Source organism: Eleutherodactylus coqui, chromosome 4, assembly GCF_035609145.1.
Source record: "Eleutherodactylus coqui strain aEleCoq1 chromosome 4, aEleCoq1.hap1, whole genome shotgun sequence".
NCBI classification, from domain to species: Eukaryota; Metazoa; Chordata; class Amphibia; order Anura; family Eleutherodactylidae; genus Eleutherodactylus; species Eleutherodactylus coqui.
In genome coordinates this window covers 229,359,342-229,383,248 of record NC_089840.1, presented here as the reverse complement: position 1 = coordinate 229,383,248, position 23,907 = coordinate 229,359,342, and the positions used below count along the sequence as shown (strand labels likewise).

Genomic DNA, 23,907 nt, shown 5'->3' with positions numbered 1-23,907 from the left:
AGGATATAAAAAAAGAATTGTTTAAACTCAAAGCTTAACTAACTTTTTTAATGACTTTTCAGAATAAGCCGGCTTAGGTACAAGAGGAGTAGCACTATTTTGGCCATTGTATGACTTGTATCCTCCATTTTCCCACTACTGCAGGCTGTATCTGTGATTTAATTCTCTCAGAACTGGTGGGATGGAGCCTGGCTGCCGTGTTGTGTTAAATACTGTTAAATACTGTACACAGAGCACTGCAGAACACACAGTCTGTAACACACAGAAAAACCTATCATCATGTAGGACAGGGTACAGCGTTACTGAGCAGTGGAAACGTGAATAAGTAGCAGCAGACAACTCGCTATCTGCTCTAACAGTTACATCTATGCGCGTTTCTCCCCTTTCCTTTCTTTCCTCCAATCTCTTCTCATTTATTTAAATGAGCACAATTACTTATCCCCCCTCCCACAGCCCAACATCGGGCATAGTGAGACACAACTGCTCGCCGGGTGGTTGGCTTGCTGGGGCAACCAGCCAGCGAGTATAATGTAGGCATCCTAGTAAAATCGGACGTATGTACAATACTCAGACGTTGCCCAGCGCGCAGTTGCGTCTCTACATGCCAGATCCGGCGGAAAAGTATGAGTGAACAGCCCCTTTAAACCTTAATAATGGTGAATAATTTAGATATTTGTTATGATCCTTTCTCTAACCCAGAGAAAACTTTTCTGGACTTGGTATCAGAAAGTTTAAATAGACTTTTTAGTACAGTTCAGGGTTGTTTATTACAGCCGTGTAGTAAGGCTCTCCGGTTACAATCCTTCTCATGTGTGACCTTTTCCTTCCTGCTCTTGTGTATTTCTGGGCCAGCCTATTGTTTCTAGACATATTTTCTTCTTTAATGACTCTGTGGCATGCTCAGAACTTGCCAAGCCCAAAAGTCACAGCCAGTTGCTGTGTGTTTGCCGGCGGCCGTTTACTCGTGGATCTGAATACTAGGTAGGATCTTCTATGGTCCTCATAACTTGACAGTATAGGAAATTACTAAGCCCTGCGTGTACACCTTGGTGGAGATGGCACACGCCCAGCCCATGTTGTAGTCACGCCTTTGACCAATTGCATTGTGAATGGGTTTCATGTAATACATTAACAAATGGCTGCACGACCTGTAATAACATCCAATTATGTAGGTCACAGGTAGTGTCTTCCGAGAAAGCAGTAAGTGGTGCCTTTGTTGGGGCCGGACTCTGGAAGCTGCCTCTGATTACTCACTAGTATTCCATGTTCTGCTGTGTGTACTTAAGGAGTCACAGTTTACACCGGTAAGCCTTCCTTTTACAAGGTCAGCAGAGAGGCATATTGTGTCATTTAGCAGTGAGCCAACCTCTCCTTACGGAAGTGACAACCACAATTACAATGCTGAATGTAAAGATCTGAAGGCTTATGTACATTTCCACCTATTCGGACAATAGAACCACGTTGAGTCCGGGCCTCGTGGCGGTGTGAAGTCTGACGATATGTTAGAGGATATAAGTTCTCTCTGTCTACGTCTGGGATACACTGTAAAAATGTTTGTTCTCCACCTAAAATGATTTTAGATCCTCTCTCGCTCCATGCCTATACAATGTTGCTCATTTCTTCAACTCAAGGCATAAATTGGCACAATCCTCAGAGCGAGCAAGAAAACTGTGCTTACAGCAGCCTCATGGGCTTGTTCATATTGTACCTTGCTTCTATGGGAGGTTATTCTAGGCATGTTCAGTGGTCATTGTGAAGGTGGGGTACTGTTGTATTATGTCGCCACCGAAAGTTAGGGGTGGTGACATAATTCAGCTGGGTTGACGCCCCCGTAAGTGATTGGCTGTCCCCGCTGGACTCTCGGCTGTGATATGCCGTGCAGACTGTCCTGCCCACCCCGTTGCCGGCCACACCGTCCTTCCCTTCTGCTGTAGCGGCAAGATATTCCGATCCCCTGTGCGTGTGTCACTGGCTGTTGTCCCTACCCCTGACAGCTGGGGAAGGGGGTGGGGGGTGAGCTGGGACCATCTCTGATTGTGAATGGTAGATCCTGTGGTGTTAATTGGTAGGTGTTCTCTTTTAATTGTAATCCTGCCTGCATGATGAGATGACTGCTGAAAAGTTTTCTCTATCGAACAGGAAGTGTCAGACATAGTGTGGTCAGTGTGAAAGCAGGATTGTAGGATTTCTTTCTTTAAATAGGACATCGGAAAGTTGCCAGAAATTTGTAGATCTCTTTAGCATAAAAACTTCATTTATGTAGTGTGTCATTGTTTTCATTCAACATTCGCTTTAAGCAAATAATTTCTTTTATAGGGTTAATGGCTGTGCTTACTTTTAGGCCTCCTTCCCACGAGCGTGACGGGCTCCGCAGCGTAATATTACGCTGTGAAGCCCGTCACGGCGCCCCCCAGAGCCCCTATACTTACCTGCGGGAGATAGCGTGAAATCGCTTCCCCGCCCACCACCGCCGCGTCACCGCTCGTCACCGCCCACCGCTCTCGCGTCACCAGCCGTGTCACGTGCACGGCCGGCCGTGTCACGTGACGCGGCCGGACCGCGTCATTTGGCGTCATATGACGCTCGGCGGTGGGCGGGAAAGCGTTTTTTCACGCTATCTCCCGCTGGTTACAGCGGGAGATAGCGTGAATGGACGGCTTCCATTGACTGCAATGGAAGCCGTCAGTGCGTACAGCCCGTCCTCACCCGCAGAAAATAGAGCATGCTGCGGGTGAGGACGGGAGAAATCGCGGTGCGTAATTCCGCGGTGGAATTACGCATCGTGTGCATTGTGCTATTAGGTTCAATAGAACCTAATAGCTGCGTGCAACGCAGCGGATTTTCGCCGCGAATTACGCAGCGGAAATCCGTTCGTGGGAAGGAGGCCTAAAGCTGCTGCCAACTGCAGGCAGAGCTCCGCTGATGAAGGTCGGCAGCTGTACTCCTCATGGTGTTTCAGCTGACCAGTCCAGGTGCCAGCTGCAACTTGTATTTCTCCGCCTGTTTTTTGTAGGGAAGAAACGGTATGTGTAATAGCAGCCTTAATGTACTGAGGAAAAGTGTCAGCAGCTTCATCTGAGTCATGTGAGTGGATGGTTGGAGGTCAGCCGCGGTCATCACGGGTTCCCTCACAGGTTTTTAGATCAATATTGTGCTAGATCAATATTGTGTTGTGCAAATGTTTGAGCGGCAGATATCTAGCATTGTGCCTTTTGGGCAAAGGCTATAAAGCTGGGTAACAATACAAGCTGGATGGCCACGGACATTCTGATGGTATGAGCACCTGTGCGGCGGCCAAGACTTTCCTAGACTTGAACTCCTACAATAGGGTAGGAAAAGGATGCGTGAATTAAAGGGCCACTCCGGAGAATTTTTAAATTCATTCTATCATGTAGCTGGCCCCCAGTATATATCGGTGAGCTAGTGTTACTTTGGGTTTTTGTGTCTCATAACTTCTGGCCTCTTTATCCCTCAGATGGTCATGTGATCTCATCTGACCAGCTCAGATCTGCTTGGAGTTGACGGTTCATTTTCTAGTCATTTGCTTAGTCTGTACGATGCTGTTGCATTAACCTACCATGGAAACTGCCTAGAGGGGGACACAGGCACTCTTTTCACAGTTACCGATGATGATCACACAGTTTTAATACAGGAGATCACAGCTTATCCTGCTGACTATATACTTATTTAGAAGACTGTAGATGCCAATGATAATAAAACTGTCCTCCCAGCATGCAGAAAAGGTATAGCCTCGGCTGTGCTGATGCATCGTGGGATAGATGTGAAAGTGAAAGTAAAAAATATCACCATTAAGACGGTGGCTGATAAGTATCAGGCAGGAGGCTGCAGTGCACAGAAGAGACCTCTAGAGTGTGACAGGCTATCGGTGGGTGGGGGGGGGGGCTGCAGGGATGAAAAATGTGTTTTTGCTGGAGTGGCCCTTTAAACAATTGCAGAATAGATGTGTATAGAAATATACTTTAGACCAAATGTAATGACGCAGGCTGGCACGTGTCTACGGTGACGGAGGGAGATGGCTTGTCATCTACGGCGCACGCTATACATTTTGTTTCACTTCTGGATTGTTGTATTTTTTGTTTTTAGCTGAAGTTGTCAGTTTAGATGTAGGTGTTGATTTGTGTATTGTGGTCACAATATTAGAGGGGTATGCACTGAAAGATCACCCAGCGTGGGCGCGTTTTACACTTTCTGTGGGCGCTCACACTTCCTGTTCAATGTAATACTCGCTAGAAGAAAACATTATGCAGAAGTGATGCCAGCGACGACGTACACGACGCTCAGAGCTGGATCCCCCGCGTAAGGATATGAAACCTCTGCGGACGGCCATTATCTGGTACATAAGACAGTGCAGAACATGTTGATTGTCTCCGAGCCGCTGATCCTCGGGCCTGAAGACACAAGGAGAGATCTACATACAGATGGGGCCCTGGCCAGGCGCCTCGCCCAGGCTTCAGCCTTTATCTACACATAACGGACCTGCCAGCAATAGTTGTACAAGATTAGTAAAAAGTGTTCCTGAGTGTTGATGGCGGTAGATTTACATGCGCACTATATGGATGCAGTATATGAATGCTGATTGTTTGCTTTTGTTATATGAAGGGATGGGATTTTGTCGATTCGAGCCTCTAAGTGCATGTTGGGAATGTGGTGCTCAGTGCAGCCCTGGCGGTGGTTGGTGCTAGAGGTTATTTCCTGCTAATTTGGTTAGTTGTCCCATTGATACTTGTAGCAAACAGGGAAAGTAAGCAATGGCTACAATGTATAGGTGGCTTTACTTGTGTTCTGTTGCATTGACTTGTAAATTAGACGCTCCCCATTCCTGCTCGCAGCCTCACGAACAAGCAGCGTCTCTTGAGTGAGGAATGAATGAAGTTGGCACTGGAACATTACAAGTATTCTGCTCGCTCGGAGAAGCCGGGCTCCTCAGACAAAGCCGCCCTGTTCACCGAATAGGAGACCATTGTAGTGCCGTCCTTTATCATAGTACTGTATGCTCAGAATCAAAAGGCAGGTGGCACGGCAGCTGGAGGGGGGTCTGCTAAAAATATACATCCACCGCATGATGTAAGGAAGCTCCAGTCATATTACCGCGCTGATTATTTTTGGCATCTGATCCGTTTTTAGCGTTTCTTTTTAATAGTGATAGTGTAACAAAAATGAAGTTGCTCCTGAGCGGCATTTTCTTTCCATCAAGCTTTCAGTGTAGATTTGGTTGAGGCGCCTCCGCTTAATGTAAGGGTATACAGTATATGTATGTGGCTACAGTATGTGTATGGGGCTCCGGGGTAGGCATTCTAGTGATGTCTCAGTATGCTTGGCTACTAAAATATCCATTTGGCTCCTGGAGAGGCTTGACTGGCCTATGAAGGTCTGCGTAACTTATGGCTGTCGGACGCTGTAGTGAAATAGCGGGAGTTGAAACATGAAAGTACAAAACAAGAAGACTAGCTTATAAGAGCTTGCAATCTAATTTCAGGAGTCTCCGTACTGTTATGGCCTTCAATGCCTTAGTCTATGATAAAGGTCCCATGTCCTTGCTTTGGCTTAGGCCAGTTTATCACTGTGTTTTGCGGTCGCGATACGTGGTGAATGGAGTCAGTGGACCTTTATTGATCCGTGTACGTGTGTGTGTAGATCCGTGCGAGGAATAGATCTTTCACATCCTATCGGTGAAAACCTCGCTATTGTGGAGGAAACCATTGAAATCATTGGTTTTGTAATTCTGCTTTCTTACTCACTCTCGCATCGCTTGGTTTTATCGCCGGTGTGAAACCATCTTTCGTGTCTAAAACGGAGGGTTGAGCTGCATACCACTCAGACTCCAGTCACCGGTCTTACTGCCCCCTGTTGGACAGGCATCATGCAGGGAAGGCTACGTATTTCTTCACAAACCTTTTTCCATTGTCCAACTAAATCTAATATGAGAAATAAAGTAACTTCCCAATGGTTCCTACAAATGTCCTCTGCAGATCATGCATCCACCTACAAACAGACGACAGTCGGTGTAGTCTGCTCCTGCAGTCCTACTTGGTTTCATCTGTCCTCCTGGCTAATTTACCACAATGGGAGGAAGGGAGGAAACCTGCAAGACTGCCGGCTACCGTTGAACACACATCTGCAGAGGAGTTGAAGGAACACAACTGGAGGAAGATTTTAATGGACTCCCGTTTTGACTTTAGATCTATTGCTACAAAGGTGTCCATTGCCACTGAAGGGGCTCTGTTATCAGGTCTATGCTGTATGCTGAGCTCTGAGTCGTGGGCCGCGCCCCGGCCTCTCCCCACCTGCCGCATGAAGACTGACAGCTCTTCCTGTTTGTGTTTAGCTGTCACTCCGTGGGCGAGGAGACGCCGGTGTGGTCCGCCCCTGTGACTCGGAGGGGCAACCGGGAATTACGAAGACCAGCATTTCCAACGCCGGGCCTCAGTATAATTTCCCCTGACACAGGATGCCCTTAATATATATAGAGGCACATATCTCTTCATGTGATGGGTGCATCTCGGAGCCTCCGTGCGACTGCACAGGAATGTACGCCAGGTCTGCCCTGTTGTACATTCATGGCACATGGCATATGTTTGTGGTGTAGATTATACATAAATCTGTCGGTCCAGGGTGGCCATGTTTGACAAACCTCGGTGAGGCTGGTGCCAAAAGCTAAGAATTTGCTACTTTTTGCACAAGTGGGGCTTGCAGAAAAATTTGCAACTTTCTTTCATGCCAGAATTCTGGCATAAAAGATTTTTTTTTAAACCTCTCTCCTAGGGGGTGACTTGAGTCATGTGACGTCTCGGGTATATACTGTTGATGACGTGTACAAGTAGACGGGAGCACGCTGGCGGAGCCAGGGGGCTATATGCAGTAGACGGCATAGTAAGCTCCATGCTAAAAATAAAGCATTTTTCTTTGTCGGCCAACGTGTCTGCAGTCTGGTACAAGAGAAGACAAGTTGGGATTCCTTGCTTGATCCTGCTTATTGCTGCACTCGTGTACATTCGGGGTCTGCGTGCTTACTAATGTGACGTTTTCTTGTATTTTACAGGATGAAGTTGACAGTCTAAACCCAGTTCTCAGGGACAACCCCCAGCTTCACGAGGAGGTGAAAGCCTGGGTTAAAGAACACAAGGTTCAGGAGATTTTTATGCAAGGTGAGTGATCGCTTCTTTCACAGATGCGGCTGAAAATGCCATGCAGCGCAATTTCTTCTGGCCAGCTGGTTGGAAAGCTGGCAGACCCCACTATAGTCAATGGGGTTCGCCGGGCGCCGTTCGGTTCCGTCCAGAGAGCAGGAAAGCGGAATTTCCAGCGCAGGTGTGAAAGCCCTGTGATTTAAATCTGATGCAAAAAGCACAATAACAAATCGCACTTCCTGTGCGCCTCAACCACGGCCGCACGCTGTTATGGTCATAGATGGCGCACTGCGCTGACAATATTTATCCAGATGTTTTATGAGAACATCCAAATAAATCAACTTGCCAATGGAGTTGTGCACCCTCTATACATGTTGTGCTATACCTTACCGTCATTGGCGGTCTTAATCTCTAACCGTAATCCACAGCTATAAGCTGTAAAAAAAAGGGAGGGGGACAGCAGAAGTTGTAGGTAGGTAGACCAGGCGCTCGTTCTGCAAAGTTTTCCAGTGTTAAAGGGAATTGTTCGTGTTCCTTAAATCTCTAAGCTTGTGGTATTTTACATCAGTGGATGCTATACGAGGCCCGGGGTTTTCTGCATTAGTGGTGGCTACTGAAGAAGCGCCGGTCAGCAATGTGTTCTGCATGCCAGTTATGACCCATTATGGCCTGATTGGCCAGGAGGCATCACAAGGTGACCTCTGCACTTGTTGACTACATGGTGCCTTTTGTGCAATCAAGTCCAGAGATGTCATACTCTGCATACAGCGGCTGCTTTTGAATGGCTTTCTGAATGGACATTTGCTGAAGTGCAACACGCTGAGCCTCTTGGGGCTTTTTCACACAAGCGTTTTTTTTTTTTTTTTTGCAGCGCACTGCGGGCATATCTCCCGCACGCAGCAAGTACACAATGTACCGACAATCTCCATACACTAGCTTTGTGTTTGTGGGCACGTAATATACGTCAAGATAGTGCATACCGCGTTCTTTTTTGCATTCGCCTTTCACACTCTGCGAGGCACAATTGAAAGTAATGTAAAGATTATCGTGTATTATACATGCAAAACCCATGCATGGAATCCGCGATAACATATTCTCATGTGCGAGAACCCTAAAGAATGCTCACTGTTAAAAGGGTTTACCTCTAATGCAGTCAGAATAGCGGTACATGTGTGTGGCGGTACAAATATTACCGTGAGTGTTTGTTTATTTAAAGGGGTTGTCCAGTTACTTTTCAAAAATGGAATATCTGGTGCAGATGGTCTATAGGAACAAATCGAGCAGTACTTGCCCGTCCTTGGCCCAGACAATAGAGTTCTGCAGCCCTGCTGTTCACCAGGTCTCTGACAGCGGCACTCAGGTGACCGTTGCCTGCCAATCAGGGGCTGCAGTGTTACTGCCCATTCTCCTGGCATCAGCACTCACATCCTGGGCACCATAATGGCAGGAGTTCCAAACGATGACACCGCCGTCTCCTGACTTCAACAGAGACTAGGGAAACTGCGGGGCTGCCGTGCTGGATAGCAGAGGCCGGGTAAGTACTGATTTATTTTAGGCCGCCTGCACCTGACCATTTTTAAAAAGTAACCGAGCAACCCCTTTAAACTAATATTTAGGCAACAGGAAAGTAGAAGGTGATAAGTTCTCATCATTTCTGAATCAGTCATTATTGCTTATTTACGGTTCAGACATTGAAACCACTTAGTGCTCTTTATGTAATTGGGCAAGTGAGACTCACAATTACATGTTACGCTTCCAGTCGCTGTGGGAACCCGCACGGTTTTAGCAGACTCTTTCCTTTAGCAGTTTACAAGAAGTGACCCGACCACTAGCAATTAGAACTTTATGACTCACGTCAAAGTATTAAATGACTTAATCTTGACTTGAGTCGGCTGAATAGTCGCCCTGGAAATGTAAAAGAAGAAAAAAATGTGACGGCGACTTGTAGATATGTAGAACGTGAAGATGGAGCGTTTGTTTGTGTGTCTGCTTCCAGTGTGTCAGTTTCTGGAATCGCAGCCCCACGAGATGATGTAACCGCTGGAAGGAGATCAAGAGACCTTCTGAGACATGGATTTCCGAGTATCTAAATGTGTCATTGTTCTTTTCATAGGACCTTACTCCTTAAACGGCTATCGAGTGAGGGTGTACAGACAAGACTCTGCCACCCAGTGGTTCACTGGTATAATTACTCACCATGACCTTTTCACCCGCACTATGATTGTTATGAACGACCAGGTAAGCGGAACATCACTGATACGTACCTGCTTTACATATAGGTAACACATTTTGCCAATGAACATAATAGTCAGCATAGCCCATTATTCTTTTGTGGGCCGCAGTGGTGTAGGAGGGCTCAAAATACTACTCAGCTGCATGTTTGATTTTTTTTTTTTAATAATCACAAAAAGTGAGAAATGGGGTGACCGTCAAACTCCACTGCAGCATAAGCCTGGTACAGGGATGCCCATTGTGCCCATGTATGTGGTGGTCTGAAACGCTGTGGCATTTTAGAATAAAGATGCTTCGAAAATTTGACTCGGTATGGAGCTCCAAGTCATAGAGGCTGGCCCCGCCGCCCTGCATCATCTGAAGTGACAGCGCTCTCCCCTTTGTATATAGGAAGAGAGCTGTCACTCTAGGGTGTGTAGGCGTCCGAGACCGGTGTGGCCCGCCGCTATGACTCAGAGCTCCAATCTAAGTCAAACGGTGAAGAAACATTGAAATGCTAAAACATTTCAGAAAAAAACCCACATGGGTGTAAATGGGCATACCTGTCCTGGTTTTGGGCAGCATGAACTGGATGACATGTTCCCTTTAAGGTACCAAAATTGCCACCTTATAGGCACCACTTGCATATGTTTCTTGTTGACTCCCATTGATGATCACGGAGCAGCGTACGTCGCCCATTGGCTTACAGTAGATCCCAAAAAGCCACCCTTCTGGCGTACGTCAGGTCCGTGGGCTCTCTGAATATGTTCAGTGGAGACCAGGTGCCTTTCAGTGCATGTGACAAGCCTGCCCCTATAATGATAGGTGAGCGGCACAGCTGTGAACTGCAGCATGTGTGCACTGACATTCCAGGAGGTTATGGAGTTGGAAGACTGTCATGTAGAATCATCACGAGCCTGCGTATGTTTCCAGGATATAATTTGTATAAAATATTGGTATGCCATAATAATTGGTTATTAGAAGCTGGCAGACTTGTATGTGCGGGTAATAAATTGTCCTGCGCTTCCATTTCTCAAGACACTTTTGGCAAAGATTTTGACTCTAAATAATTTAGTCCTTTTAAATGGGGCCAAAAACCTTCATTAGGCCCTGTAACTTCTGAATTCTAGGTTGGGTTTCCTATTGAGAGGGTCTGAAGACTAGATATTGGCAGGCAGTCTGCAGTAACTAAGAGCAGGCGAATGCCATAGGCTCTGTTCACATCTGCAAGGTGCTTTCGATCATAAATAGAAACCATGACACCATGCTGAATCCGTCACACAATACATACCGATGGACCTCAGTGACTTGGTTGGGTTCTGCCATGGTGTCCAGTGTCCTCGGGGCATCCCATTTAAGCTCCCTGGCAGTGTTTTGGATTGGTGGTAAAGTTGAAGCCACATTATTCTGATGGCAGTCTGTATGTTTATCCCATAAATTAAAGGGTGCTTTCTGGGCAAAAACTATTGACGACCGGTTTTCAGGATAGGTCATCAGACAGTAGTCAATCTCTGGGGATGAGCTGATCGTCTGGTCTGCAGTCAGTGCGGTGGGCCGAAGGTACGTCCTAGAGCAGGGGTCCCCAACTCCAGTCCTCAGGGACCACCAACAGGTCATGTTTTCAGGATATCCTATAGTAAGAACAGCTGTGGCAATGTCTGAGGCGCCGGCAATAATTATATCACCTGTGCAATACTGAGGAGATCCTGTATACATGAATACATGATCTGTTGGCGATCCCTGAGGACTGGAGTTGGGGAACTGTCCTAGAGGACAGGAGCGGATGTTCCCTAGCTGGCTTCAGTCCCATTGAATTCTATGGGAGCTGAAGCCTGCTATTACACTTCCAGCACTTCTGTCTCCAAGGCTAGGGACAGATGCTAAAGTGTAATAGCAGCTTCAGCTCCCTTTTGAGTTCAATGGCAGTGAAGCCAGCAAGGGCTCTTCCAATACCTTTCCTTACGACACATGTACTAAGGCCTCATGTCCACGGGCAAAAGAAGAATTAAAATCCGCAGCTGATTTTAACTCTTCTCCTGCCCGCGGATCCGCATCCCATAAGGATGCATTGACCACCCGCGGGTAGATAAATACCCGCGGATGGTCATTAAAAATTATTTTTAAAAAAATGGAGCATGAAAAAATCTGGACCATGCTCCATTTTCGTGCGGGTCTCCCGCGGGCTTCTATTGAAGCCTATGGAAGCCGTCCGGATCCGCGGGAGACAAAATTCGGAATTTACTCACCCGCTCCGGTTCTTCCCTTCGCCGCGGCTCTATCTTCTCTCCGTCGCGGCCGGATCTTTTTTCTTCGGGCCAGCGCATGCGCAGGGCCGAAGAAAGTAGATCCGGCCGCGACGCAGAGAAGATGATGCCGCGGCGAAGGGAAGATGCGGAGCGAGCGAGAGGTAAGTTTAATTCTTATTTTAAGCGCTCATGTCCACGGGGCAAGAGGGACCCGCTACAGATTCTCCATGGAGAATCCGGAGTGGGCCTGATTTTCCCCGTGGACATGAGGCCTAACAGCTGGCTGGTTGATCATATCGTTGCCAGGGATCCTGATTGGCGGGTCCCTGATGATTAACGATTGATGGCATCCTGGGAATAGGTCATCAATAGAGATGAGCGAACGTACTCGTTTCGAGTACTTACGCACCCGAGTACCGCCATTTTCGAGTACTTCAGTACTCGGGTGAAAAGATTTGGGGGGCGGGGAGAGGCGTGGCGGTGCGGGGGGTAGCAGCGGGGAACAGGGGGGAGCCCTCTCTCTCTCCCTCTCCCCCCCACTCCCCACTGCTACCCCCCGTGCCGCCACGGCGCCCCCCGAATTTTTTCGCCCGAGTAAGGAAGTACTCGGAAATCACGGTATTCGGGCGAAAAAGGGGCGTGGCCGAGCACGTTCGCTCATCTCTAGTCATCAATAGTTTTTGCCTGGAAAACCTCTTTAATGATATACCGGCAGTCCTTATTGCTGTAGTGCACTGAATCCCTGTTGGTGTGCCGAGCAGCAATGAAGAGAGAAACTTGCATCATCCGGCACTTTAAATAAATGTAGTGTTTCATCACTGGGTTACAACTTGCTGCATGAATCGTCAATAATTATATTTATTCAACTTAGTCTTCTCCTAGATCCTGATTCTTACAGTGTATTTTAGTGCCTATGTACTAATGGTCGCCATGTTTTGTGTATTTTGGCCCAGGTTCTAGAGCCACAGAATGTTGACCCTTCTATGGTTCAGATGACCTTTCTCGATGACGTTGTATACTCTCTGCTAAAAGGTGAAAATATTGGCATCACAAGTCGCCGCAGGTCGCGCTCCAACCAGAACAGCAACACAATTCATGTAAGTGTCTCCGATTTACATAAATGTCTCGGTGCTGGATTGTATACGTCATCTCTGAAGAAGAGCTGGTGGGGGAAATGCTGGGATAAGTTGGCCTTATTTTTCCTTTCTTTTTTATCACATTTCACTAGTTTTGATAAAAGCGAGAGTGGAGTTGTTGGCAGAGTAAATGATCAAACTGCAGCTTTCCGTTTTCAGTCTTTATCTGCAATCTGATGCGTTACTACGGTATGAGCAGTGCTACAATTCCGGCTCAGTTTTGTGCTAAAGAGCTTCCTCCATTGTCCCATCATCGGGGGCATCACTGCAGAGGTTTGGCTCATTTCAATACCGTTTTCTGTCTGTGTCAGCCATGACCATGCTATGAGTCTTGCATAGTCATTAAAATGAGCTGAAGCCAACCCCCTATGAGTGATGTCCCTAACGAGGGGTCCGTACCATGTGATCTGGTGCTGGAACAGAGGACTAGACTTGTTCCATGTGCCACAATTTTTGCACAAAAGTCTGGTGCAAAGTAAGACAGTCAAGAGGTGGCGTAAAGGAGGGTGTTGGGTAAGAGGCACCAGGTCACACAGCATGTACCACTGTGATTAATTTGTTGCGTTTTCTGCCGGTCTTCTATAGGATTATGCACTTTATTTTAGGCACTATTACTATATCTGTCCTCATGCCTTTTGTAGGGTCATTATACACGTGCACAAGCAAACAGTCCCAGGCCAGCAATGAACTCGCAGAGCTCCACGAAGCAGAGCCAGCACCGAAATGCCCGTTTAAACAAGAGGAAAGGTTCTGACAGCAGCATGCCGGATGAAGATAGGATTAAAGAAGAAAGATATGACGGTACTAGTAGGGGAGGTATGCAGACCTGTAATGGTTTGTGAGAGCTGGGAGGAGGAGGAAACTATCCCGAAAGCTTGCTGGAAATGGGTGGGTTGGGGCTGTCATCACACTTAAGAAAAAAGTTGGAATGTGAGATCCATCTTGTGAGAGTTTGATCCAAGTACAACTGTAAACAAAGTAGAAAAAAAAAATCACAAAGACCCCAATAGCTTTTGATTAGTTTTCCTAGGTATATTTTGCGCATTTTTTTTTTTTTTTTTTGCTCCATATAATGAATGCAGGATCCTAGAGTTTTCCTAATTGAAGAGGTCTACAAAATCCTGATCAGCATTAGTTACCTTGCCTGATTCTCCCTCTGCTCGTTCTGAGCTGAACCGTCCAATGGGCAGTCCTATCTGTGATTGACAGCTGTCTGTGTGTGACTGTACAGGGAAAGCTGTCAATCACTGATAGGCCCGCCCATTGGACTGTTCGGACCAGGATGAGCAGAGGTTTAAATGATTGAAATACAAGTTATGCTGAATCTTCTACTTCCTCTGTTCTCCACATTTAGTGCTATGAAGCCTGCAAAAGGGAAGGCTCAAACTCTTATCCGCTTCTCTTTTCGGCTCCTGTCAGTGACCGGTTGCAGGAGCGCTAATCCTGCGCCATATATTGACTATCAGTCGTGTTTAAAGCCCAGGACCAAGCGCTGTAGGTTTACGGCTCTCAGTCTTTATTGGGTTAAAATTGGATGCCTTTCTACGGAATACATTATTCTATACAGCAAAAAAGGTATCCTGGCCCACTGAAGGCCAAAGGTCTTCATTGGGGGTCTCTGAATACAATTGGCTCGTGCATCGGGAGCTTTCCTGCAGCATAAGTCAACATTTACTCTGCAAAAAGACCGAAAAACTGAACTAGGGCAATTGCCACATTTTGGTCTTATTTTTGCTTGAGGTCCGGCCTTTCTCCGGATCTCCTAATTGAACGACATACTAAGACGTGTCATCGGTTGTTCGCATGGACTAATGTCTGTATTTCTGTTTGCAGAAAATGTGAAGAGGAACAAACATTTTCACAGCAAGAGGAGGAAACCCGAAGAGGATGAAAAGAAATTAATTCTGAAAAGGCTGCGCACAGACAATATTTCCGACTACTCTGAGAGCAGCGACTCCGAAAATTCAAATAAAAGGATAATAGATTCTTCCTCTGAGCAAAATTCCGAGAACGAGTTGAAAAGCAAGAACACTTCAAAGATAAATGGAGACGAAGGAAAATCCCAAAGTAGCGTGGGGGCTGAGGAACAGACACTAATAGATAGGCATTCTCACTGGGATGAAATACAGGAAGATAAAAAGCATCAAGAAGCAGAAAGGCTAAAGTCAGCTGACTTACAGCTGCAGAAAGAAAACTCTCAGTTCCTCCTATCTGAACAGACAGCACTTTATGAGCAGAATTCCAATAAACCGCTTGTTCTAGATAGCGTGGTCGAGCGGAACAACACTAACGAATTGACTGATCAGCTTATCAGCAAACCTCCCACGCCAAAAAATGCTATTGTCCTTACTAATGAAAACAGTTTGGACAAAGCACTGCAGGAAAGCGGTTCAACTAAGTTTAACCCGCAGCCCGCCGCCAAGAAGGAGCTACAGGGCAGCGACCCCAAGCACTCATTTGGCACCATCTTAAATTTTTCTAGTGTGAAGAAACACGAATCTGAACACGGTTGGAATGACAATGTTAATAAGACAGATTTGGCACTTTCAGGGGTTTTAAAAACACCCCAGTTGACGCATAAGGAGGTGAACGAAAGGGAGAAGATCCACCACACCTCCGTCATCGGGAGTACATCCTTAACGGATGAACAGAAGAGGCTTCAAAAACAGACGCTGGACGCTCTTAAATCAAAGTCGCATATAACGGAAAATTCCAGTAAAATAAAGTTTAGTTCTTCTCCGGATGTTTTGAAGTCTCGTCCCGTCCACTCTCCAGATTCATTGAAACTCAAGTTGAACTATCACAATAATCAGGGTTCTGGAGTCGGGAGGCCCTCTGGTAAAATGGACTGCGATACGCACAGGTCAAGCTTTCATCCGGTGACGGCGAGAGTCGGCGCGATCGAATCTACAAAGAGTCCACTTATTATAGACAAAAACGAGCATTTTACCGTTTACAGGGACCCAGCACTTGTCGGACCAGATACTGCAGCTAATCACATTTCTCCTTATTTGCACCAGCACAATTTTTCTCTTCATTCTCCAGCTCATCGAGCATGTTTACCTCCAAACAACCACCATCCAGCACTAACGGCGAACCCTCATATGTTAACGTCCTCTTCAAACCAAACGCCTATGACTGCTATAAATGCGCACGCGCTAGGTAGCACATCCCACCATTCGGTCCACCATCCTCATTTACTGTCTACGGTGCTACCTGGTATGCCCCCCGGGTCATTGTTAGGCGGTCACCCTCAGCTAGAGACTGCACATGCCAGCAGCCTTAGCCATTTGGCACTTGCACATCAGCAACAACAGCAAATGTTACAGCACCAGCCACCTCATCTTCTTGGCCAAGCGCATCCTCCAGCTTCTTACAACCAGCTGGGACTTTACCCTATTATTTGGCAGTACCCAAATGGAAGTCATGCCTACTCAAGCCTTGGCTTACCTTCTTCAAAGTGGGTGCACCCAGAGAACCATGTCAATGCAGAAGCTTCCATAAGAAGGGTAAGTGCTGGGTGGAGAAGTTTATCTATATGGTAAACTTACGAAGTCATTCAACTATTAAATTGTATTATTTAGGAAGAGTCTAGGCAGTCGTGGGCTTAGGCTTTATGCCATCAGGTTTGCGCTGACGTGCATGATAACATTGTCGCTGCAATGCTCTGCCATAAAAAAAATGGCAACCTGATGGACCCACGTCTGCCAAGTAGGATCTACTAAAAAATAATCTGTCATCTGTGATGGATCGTAGATCCTTTGGAGCAGCAATCTCAGGCATTGCATTTGCATGGGTACATTAGTGCCATCTATACAGTCAGTGGGATGTGCTGCATACGTAGAGGTGACTGCATGCAGCACATCCATAGTCTGCTATAACAATAGTCACAAATATCCGTACCGTGCGTTCACCGGTGAACTTGTCGTTCAAAAATGAGATTAACACAGGTTTTTTTCGCTTGTATTGAGGTGGTTTAACAGTGTTTTTGTGAAAATGCTCATGTAGCTTTTTGGGCCAAACCCAGAAGTAGATCCATCATTTTTATCTCCCATATCAATTCAATCTAGTTTTAATTAAAACAAAAAAATAAACTGCTACAAAAATTGCAATTTTTTTTTTCTAAAAAAATTGTGTGAGAAACCTCTGCAGGGGGAAGAGGCGGGCCGGGAGCAGTGCACTGAGCTCCTGCCCCCTCTCCGGGCCTCGCCACTGTTTGCAATGTGAGGGGGCGGGATGGGGCAGAACATAGCCCCACCCCTCCCATTGCAAACAGTGGATAGGGGGCGGGAGCTCAGTGCACTGCTCCCGGCCCACCTCCTCCCCCTGCAGAAAGGGACACCGTATATCGGGCGGGTGTAAAAACCAGGACAATATACGGACGTCTGAATAAACCCTCAGGGATGGATTTGCCACACTTTTTCCTTCCACATCCTTTGCACAGAAAATCTGCAGAATTTAGGTTAACTTTACACGACGAGTGTGATTTTGGGCCGGGAATCACTTCCTGATATCGCACTGCCAACATTCGATGTCTCCGCGAATGTGGGGCGGTTTTATATCAAAACTGCCTCGCATCACTTCAGAGAAGTAGCGAGCTTCCACCGCAGCACAGGATTGTACAGTTTCTTCCATTCTTTTCAATTCTTACAGCTAGCACGTGGCGCGATGCCGCCATCAGCCCCATTGATAATGCTAGGCGATGTGATGGTGGGCCCAGAGATGGGACATGTTGCGATTTTTTTTTCCTGCGTCGCCTATCTGGAAAAAATTGCTCCTGTATATGACCTCGTTCAAAAGAATAGGGTTTATATTCGTGCGTCTCGCAAGGCACAATTCTCACACCATTTTCTTGGCCGTGCTAAAATTGGCTTACAGTAGCAGCGATGTAGGTGGGATTTTGAAAATTTGGTCATGCTGCAGAAAAAATCTGGTGCACAAATTAATATGCGACGCGGGAAATTAACATTTTTTTATGATTTTTTAAGTCATTTTTTAAGCCATTTTTTAAGTCCTGTAGAGAAGCCTATAGGAAAAGCTCCGTATCCAAAGAATGCTACGTTTTGAAGAGAAAAACAAAACGCACATACGCAAATGCCAGTAAACTACGAAAACGCTTTTTATATAGACTTTTCAGTAATTTCCCGTCTACTTTAACATCTGGCTGCAGCATTTTTAACCTACACCCAAAAAAGCTGCTTAAAAACCGCAGACGCGATATTCACACATGACTGGTAATAGCCACATCTTCGGGTTGTCCACTGCCTGAATACACAATTTTAGGTCTGTCACCTTGTCCTCTGGGCATTAACAATGCCGTAATGTGATGTACTCATGTAATGGAGTCTGTTTAAAGGGGTTTTCTCACTAAAGATCTTTATCCCCTATTCACAGGATAAGGAATAAATCTTTAATTAGTGGGGGTCTGATTGCTCCACATGAATAGAGCAGCACATGTATGACCATTTTACTTCTACAGGAGTAAAGGGAGATCGATGCGCTCGGCTATCTCCCTCTGTCTCTTGCAAGTCAGTGGAGTGTTGGTCACATATAAACAGCGCCACTCAATTCCTGAGGAGCATTTGGGACGCGCCATTCTCTTGATTTCTGGGAGTCGCAGCGATCAGACGCTTAGCCCCTACTCTGTAAATAGGAGATAATTGTCTTAATGGAAAAAACCTCTTTAATCAACATTTCATTTGGTTCAGCGTTCCTCAGACCTGCAGCTAACACAAGTATAATGTACTGCAGTACTGAGATTTCACATTGTACATTTGTAGATACAATCTTTTCATACTGTAATCTTTTTATTGCACCCATCAATCTGCACGGTGCGAATCCAGGCTTAAATCTGACCGTTTTGTGGTCTCCGTATTGATTGTATATTGCATTCATGTAAGTTAGAGACCCCGGATGATGAACGTGAATGGCATAAAGAAAACTTGCTTCTCTTCTCCGCGGTCCTTCCTGTGGAGAAAGGAGATGCATAGGGTTAATGGCTAACCTTATCTGTAATAAACAGTGACTGTGGAAATATTTGCTTTGTGTTTTCATGGATCTGTTCATTACGCCGGTGACAGACCCAATCTAAGAGTGGGCACACACAGGCTCTGATATTTAGCAGTCTATCCCCCTGTGCCGTCATACCGCCATAACCCGGGGAAACCATTATTAGCAGAAGTGACTTACTAGACGCCTCGGAGATTATGCAGCTTCTATCTCTTAAAAGGTCACAAGCGATCGGTAAAGGGAAATAAACAGGTTTTCAGCATTTAGCTGCACCCTCCCAGATTCTCTGCCGTGCTGATTGCTGAAGGGTCTGCGCCCCTGAACTTCTGTGTAAGGGAAAGTGGAAATAATAAGCCTGGCGTGAGGTATAGCTTGGTTATAATAGCATCCTTCTGCAGCGGCAGGCCAATGTAAACATCTGGCCGCCATCATTTATACCATGCATAGTTTCCATATGTAGTCATATATCACTTTCCTATTACTGTACTGAGCGTCAGATTACATAAACTACCCTGAGACAGAGGAACGCAGCACGTTACCTGATTCTGGGAAGCTCCGAATATTAAAGAGGTGCTTGCCTATTTGCTCTGCCCCAGCTTATTAAATGCCCGTTGTCAGCACTGCAATACACAGGTTGCAGTGGCAGCTGCTGCTCAGACCCCTGAGTAGTGGCCGGAACTGGTATTTGCAGGTACAGCTGTTATTAAAATCAATGGGAGTAGCGTCTGCAGTTGCAAGCGCTGGCCACTACAGCAGGGTTGGAGCTACAGTTTCTGTTCTGACCCCTGTGTATTGCAGCGCTAACAGTGGGCGCCTGATCAACCCCAGCCGATCAACTATTGATGATCTATCCTGATGATAGACCAGTAATTGTAAAATTCCCTGGAAAGCCCCTTCAAGTGAAATGTAGCTCCCGGTGCCCCATCAATTGGCTGTTGGAAGGCTCAGGTGAGCCCACACCTGTAAGATGATGATCATCAGTCACATAGCCAGTGTCAGCTCAGTTCCATTCTGGTGAATGGGATTGAGCTGCAGTACCAGACACCGCCACTACAAAATGAACAGCTCTATACCTGGCAAACAGTAAAAGGCCACAGAAGTCACCCGAACGCTGGACACACTTCAAACAGCTGGTTGGTGCAAAGTCCCTTCCAGTCTGATATTGATGCCCTATCCCTTTTTTCGTGCTGGAAAGTTTTCCCCTACCCCCTCCTTTCCCCCAATGATCACCACTTTACTGCATATCCAGTTCTAAAGGCCTCCATGTTTGCAGCTCTTCTTGTATGCTGCATTTACTGCGCCACGGAAATCAACTCGCTACTAGAGACAAAGTACGTTGTTTTACTAGTTGGTGTCCTTTTTTTAGTATTTTTGTGGCTTAGCGATCATAAGATGCCGTAACTGTGAAGCATACAGAATGACTCACCTTTGTCGCCTTGTGATGGTGACACATGACACATTTTACGCCACGATTGAAAGGCTTTGTTTCAGTTCCCTATTGTTGTAGTAGAATGGCAGAACATTTTACAACACTGTCTGCTTCTTAAAGGGGTTTTCCTGCCCCGTGAAATCTCATACAAACAGCTGGCAACGGTAGAAAATAACAAAATGAGTAATAAACCTGCCGCCCCCGCGTGCCGATGCTTCCTGGTCTCTGTCTAGCGGGTTCCACTGATGACATGGCCGTCGCTGTGAGCGGTCACAAGACGACACAACATCGCTGGCGCTGCTGCAGCAGGGGATCAGTAAGGTGAGCATTAGGCCAGGCTCACATGGCCGTAAAACGCTGCAGGGGACACACTGTTTTACAGCTGACCCTGCGTGCAGTCGTGTATGGCTGCGACATTGTACTGTGCGTGACCGCATACTCAGGCATGTGGTCAGGAACAGTACACCCGTTTTTTGCTTATATGTCCCACGCCGTCGCCAAGCAACAGAGCGTATACACGTTGCCCATACACAATATTGGTATTGCGTATGGGCACGCATATATACATGCCCATAGAAAACAATTTCGCAACATTTGGACAAGTTATGAAAATCCCAAGCACATTGCTACTACTGTAAATGCTGCGGAGTCTGGACAGGAAATCTGCCCCGTGTAAACGAGGCCTTTCTCATTTTATTCCATTGCCAGCTGTTTGTAAATTCTTTCCAACAATATTTTTTACTTTTTTTTCCCCCTCCCTTTCTTTTTATTGTCATTTGGGACTAGACAGAGCAGCATATAATTACACACTTGTTTGTTCCTCTTTGCAGAATACTGCCAGCCCCTGGTTACACCAGCCCACGCCTGTGACGTCAGCGGATGGCTTACTAATGGGTCACCTTCCTGTGCGTCCCTCCAGTGCTGACCCTCTCAGACCACTTAAATTGGCAGCGCATTCAAGTCCGCCCTTGTCCAAACCATCGTCGGATCACCATAAAGAGTAAGTAGTCCTGTCCTCCCACTGGAATGCGTAATATCACCTATGAAGAATACATTTCTGTAGGCCGTAATACAGCAATAAATAGCTAAAGGAAATAATACAATCTTGTTTCTCGACAGGGACTTGGAGAAGAAGACGTTTAGCGAAACGTTACGTTCAGTTACTTCAGCGCCTGTAAAGTCCGAGCACGAACACAACCGAATACACTCTGGAAAAGATGGCCATATACATAGACATTACATGGAGCCTGTTCTGAGCCACACCAAGCTGCAGCGGCCAGCTCCGGACAGTGTGGAGAGGCCGAGTAAATATAAAGACGAGCACAGGAGGATCCTTCAGGAAAACATCGAAGCTTCATCATTCTCTATAAAAATGAAACCGCACGAGAACGAGCGCGAGACCTACGCCAGAGTAACGCCCATTATGTCATGCAGCCCGAAAAGCCACTTGGTAAAACAAGAAAACAATCTAGAGCGCCCCATCTCCGATCTGTACAAAATGAAAAATTCAGTCTCTCAAAGCTTGCCGCAAAGTAATTATTTCACCACTCTGTCCAATAGCGTGGTGAACGAACCACCAAGGGCGTTCGCATCTAAGGAAGCCGTCAGCGTGTTCCCCGAAAAGCAGAACGCCAGCCCTTCTTCAACGAATTCTTCTACTATTAATTCATATATGTCGTCCTTATCTAAACCACCTCCATTAATTAAACACCAACCTGAAGATGGATCTGCTAGTAAATTAAATGAGCAACTTCCTCAGCAGGTGGCCACTCACACCATTACATCTTACAGAGGAGATAGCAGAAGTCCAACCCAGTTGTCCGTCTCCTCGTCCAACGCACTCCGTAGCATGCCCGCCTTGCACAGGGCACCTGTTTTCCACCCTCCAATTCACCACAGCCTTGATAGGAAGGATGTTGGTTACAGCAATCTGTCTCCACCAACCCTCACTCCGGTGCAGCCTGTAACCACTGGAGGTAAAATCCAGGAACTTCAGAAACCTCCGACTTTAGTTCCTGAGCCCAAGGAGGGCGCCGCAAATTACAAAAAGAACACCGAGAAGCCGGTCCAGGAAATTTGGAAAACAAATGAGAAGCAAAATCACAGTAAAATCGAGTGGCTGCCAGAGAAAAATCACGTGAAGTTACCGTCGGCAACCGCGTCTGTCATTGTACGCCCACCATCCAGTGCGAAGTACGATATTGTGCCAGTAACTCAGGCGGTCCCCAAGGAGAGAGTTGGCGAAAGATCCTCAGCTGGAGTGAATCAATCAGATTGCACAAAGCCTTTGGAAACCAGAGAGACTTCAAGGATTGCCCAGCCACTTATGAATTCCGACAGCAGTCATGTGATCTTTGAGAAGAACGCTCCCGCTCCCTCGCAAAACATTCCCAGTTCCTCGGCACCTGGAACCAATATAATGTGCAGCACCAAAACCGATGTGACCACCTCTGCCCCCACAACCACAAGCGTTTCAAGTTGCAGCGGATCAGAAGTAACTTACTCTTTATCCAGTGCCGTCTCCACTTGTACAGTGATCGAAAGCACCAGTTCAATACCCGTGCCACCGAGTCAAGAGAGCGCCGCTAACATCACAGCCACCAATAGCAAGACTGTAAGTGCAATTCAACCCAACTCCTTATATCCCGCTTCAAGCGACTTTATCCATTTGAAAAAGCACAAGGCGGCTTTGGCTGCAGCTCAGTTGAAAAGCACTAATGCCAATGATCCCGAGACCAACGCTGTGAAAAATCAGACCTTTGCAGCCTCCGGCTCTCCAGAAAGTAACGCACCCTGCAGCTCAACAAACACAACAAGCTCTACGGGTATTGGGCAGGCTTCCCAGTGCAGCCAGCCAAACTACCATACAAAACTGAAAAAAGCCTGGCTTACCCGACACTCAGAAGAAGATAAAAACACTAACAGTAAGCCAGAAAGTGCGGGAAGCGCTATGGTGTCTGAAATCATTAAGCCTTGTAGCGTTAATCTGATCGCTTCGACTTCTAGCGAGCTGCAGAATAACATAGACCTAAGAGTGCAGGAGGACAAATCTCCCAAGGAAGATAGGCTTACAAGGAGGAGGGGTAAAAGGACTTACGAATCTGGCTCAGAAACAGAGGACTCGGATGAAAGCGAGAGCAAGTCTGGACAAAGGCTGAAACGTCAGCCCAAGCCAACGTACAAAAAGAAGCAAAATGATATGCAGAGGCGAAAAGGTGACACAGACAAAGAGGAGGAAATCAAACCCAATGGTATTCTTAGTCGCAGTGCCAAGGAGAAAAGCAAACTGAAGTTACAGAGCACTAGTTCCAGCAGTAAGTATTAGACGGCTTTCCGGCCTCATGTGTTTTTATTTATACCAGGGCTCGGTTCCTTTTGTCGATTTGTTCTTGGATCCCGTCCACGCCGCGCTCCGATTGTGTGTTTTTAGCTTTTCTTAGGTACAAACATCAGGAAAGATGAGAGCGATCATGGGAATTCTTAGCAGATAACATCAGATCCCTTTAGGTCACTTTCCAGGGGCCATAAATAATTGTAAGCAGGGAGTACAGTAGAGACTGCTGAGGGGACACAACTTCCTCCAAACTTCATTTCTACTTCAGGCTAAATAATGGTCTTACACTTTAAAGGGGCTGTCCAGTTACCAGACGTTTCTGCTATAGCGCCAACTGACATGAGAAAAAAAAGCAACGTCTGTCGCGGGGATCCAGCCCGGTATCCTCCTGGGG

The 23,907-nt window shown here is 46.6% G+C and overlaps 1 protein-coding gene across 3 annotated transcripts in view; it reads left to right on the top strand.

Annotated features, from left to right (window-relative positions):
* Positions 1-23,907, top strand: part of JMJD1C (jumonji domain containing 1C) — a 226,024-nt gene that overhangs the window by 171,811 nt on the left and 30,306 nt on the right. For all 3 annotated transcript variants that reach the window (XM_066600820.1, XM_066600821.1, XM_066600822.1), the window contains 7 exons: positions 7,061-7,166; positions 9,262-9,386; positions 12,559-12,702; positions 13,383-13,542; positions 14,575-16,250; positions 21,010-21,179; positions 21,299-23,493. In XM_066600820.1, the coding sequence (XP_066456917.1) occupies positions 7,061-7,166; positions 9,262-9,386; positions 12,559-12,702; positions 13,383-13,542; positions 14,575-16,250; positions 21,010-21,179; positions 21,299-23,493 (4,576 nt within the window). The remainder of the gene's footprint in view (positions 1-7,060; positions 7,167-9,261; positions 9,387-12,558; positions 12,703-13,382; positions 13,543-14,574; positions 16,251-21,009; positions 21,180-21,298; positions 23,494-23,907) is intronic.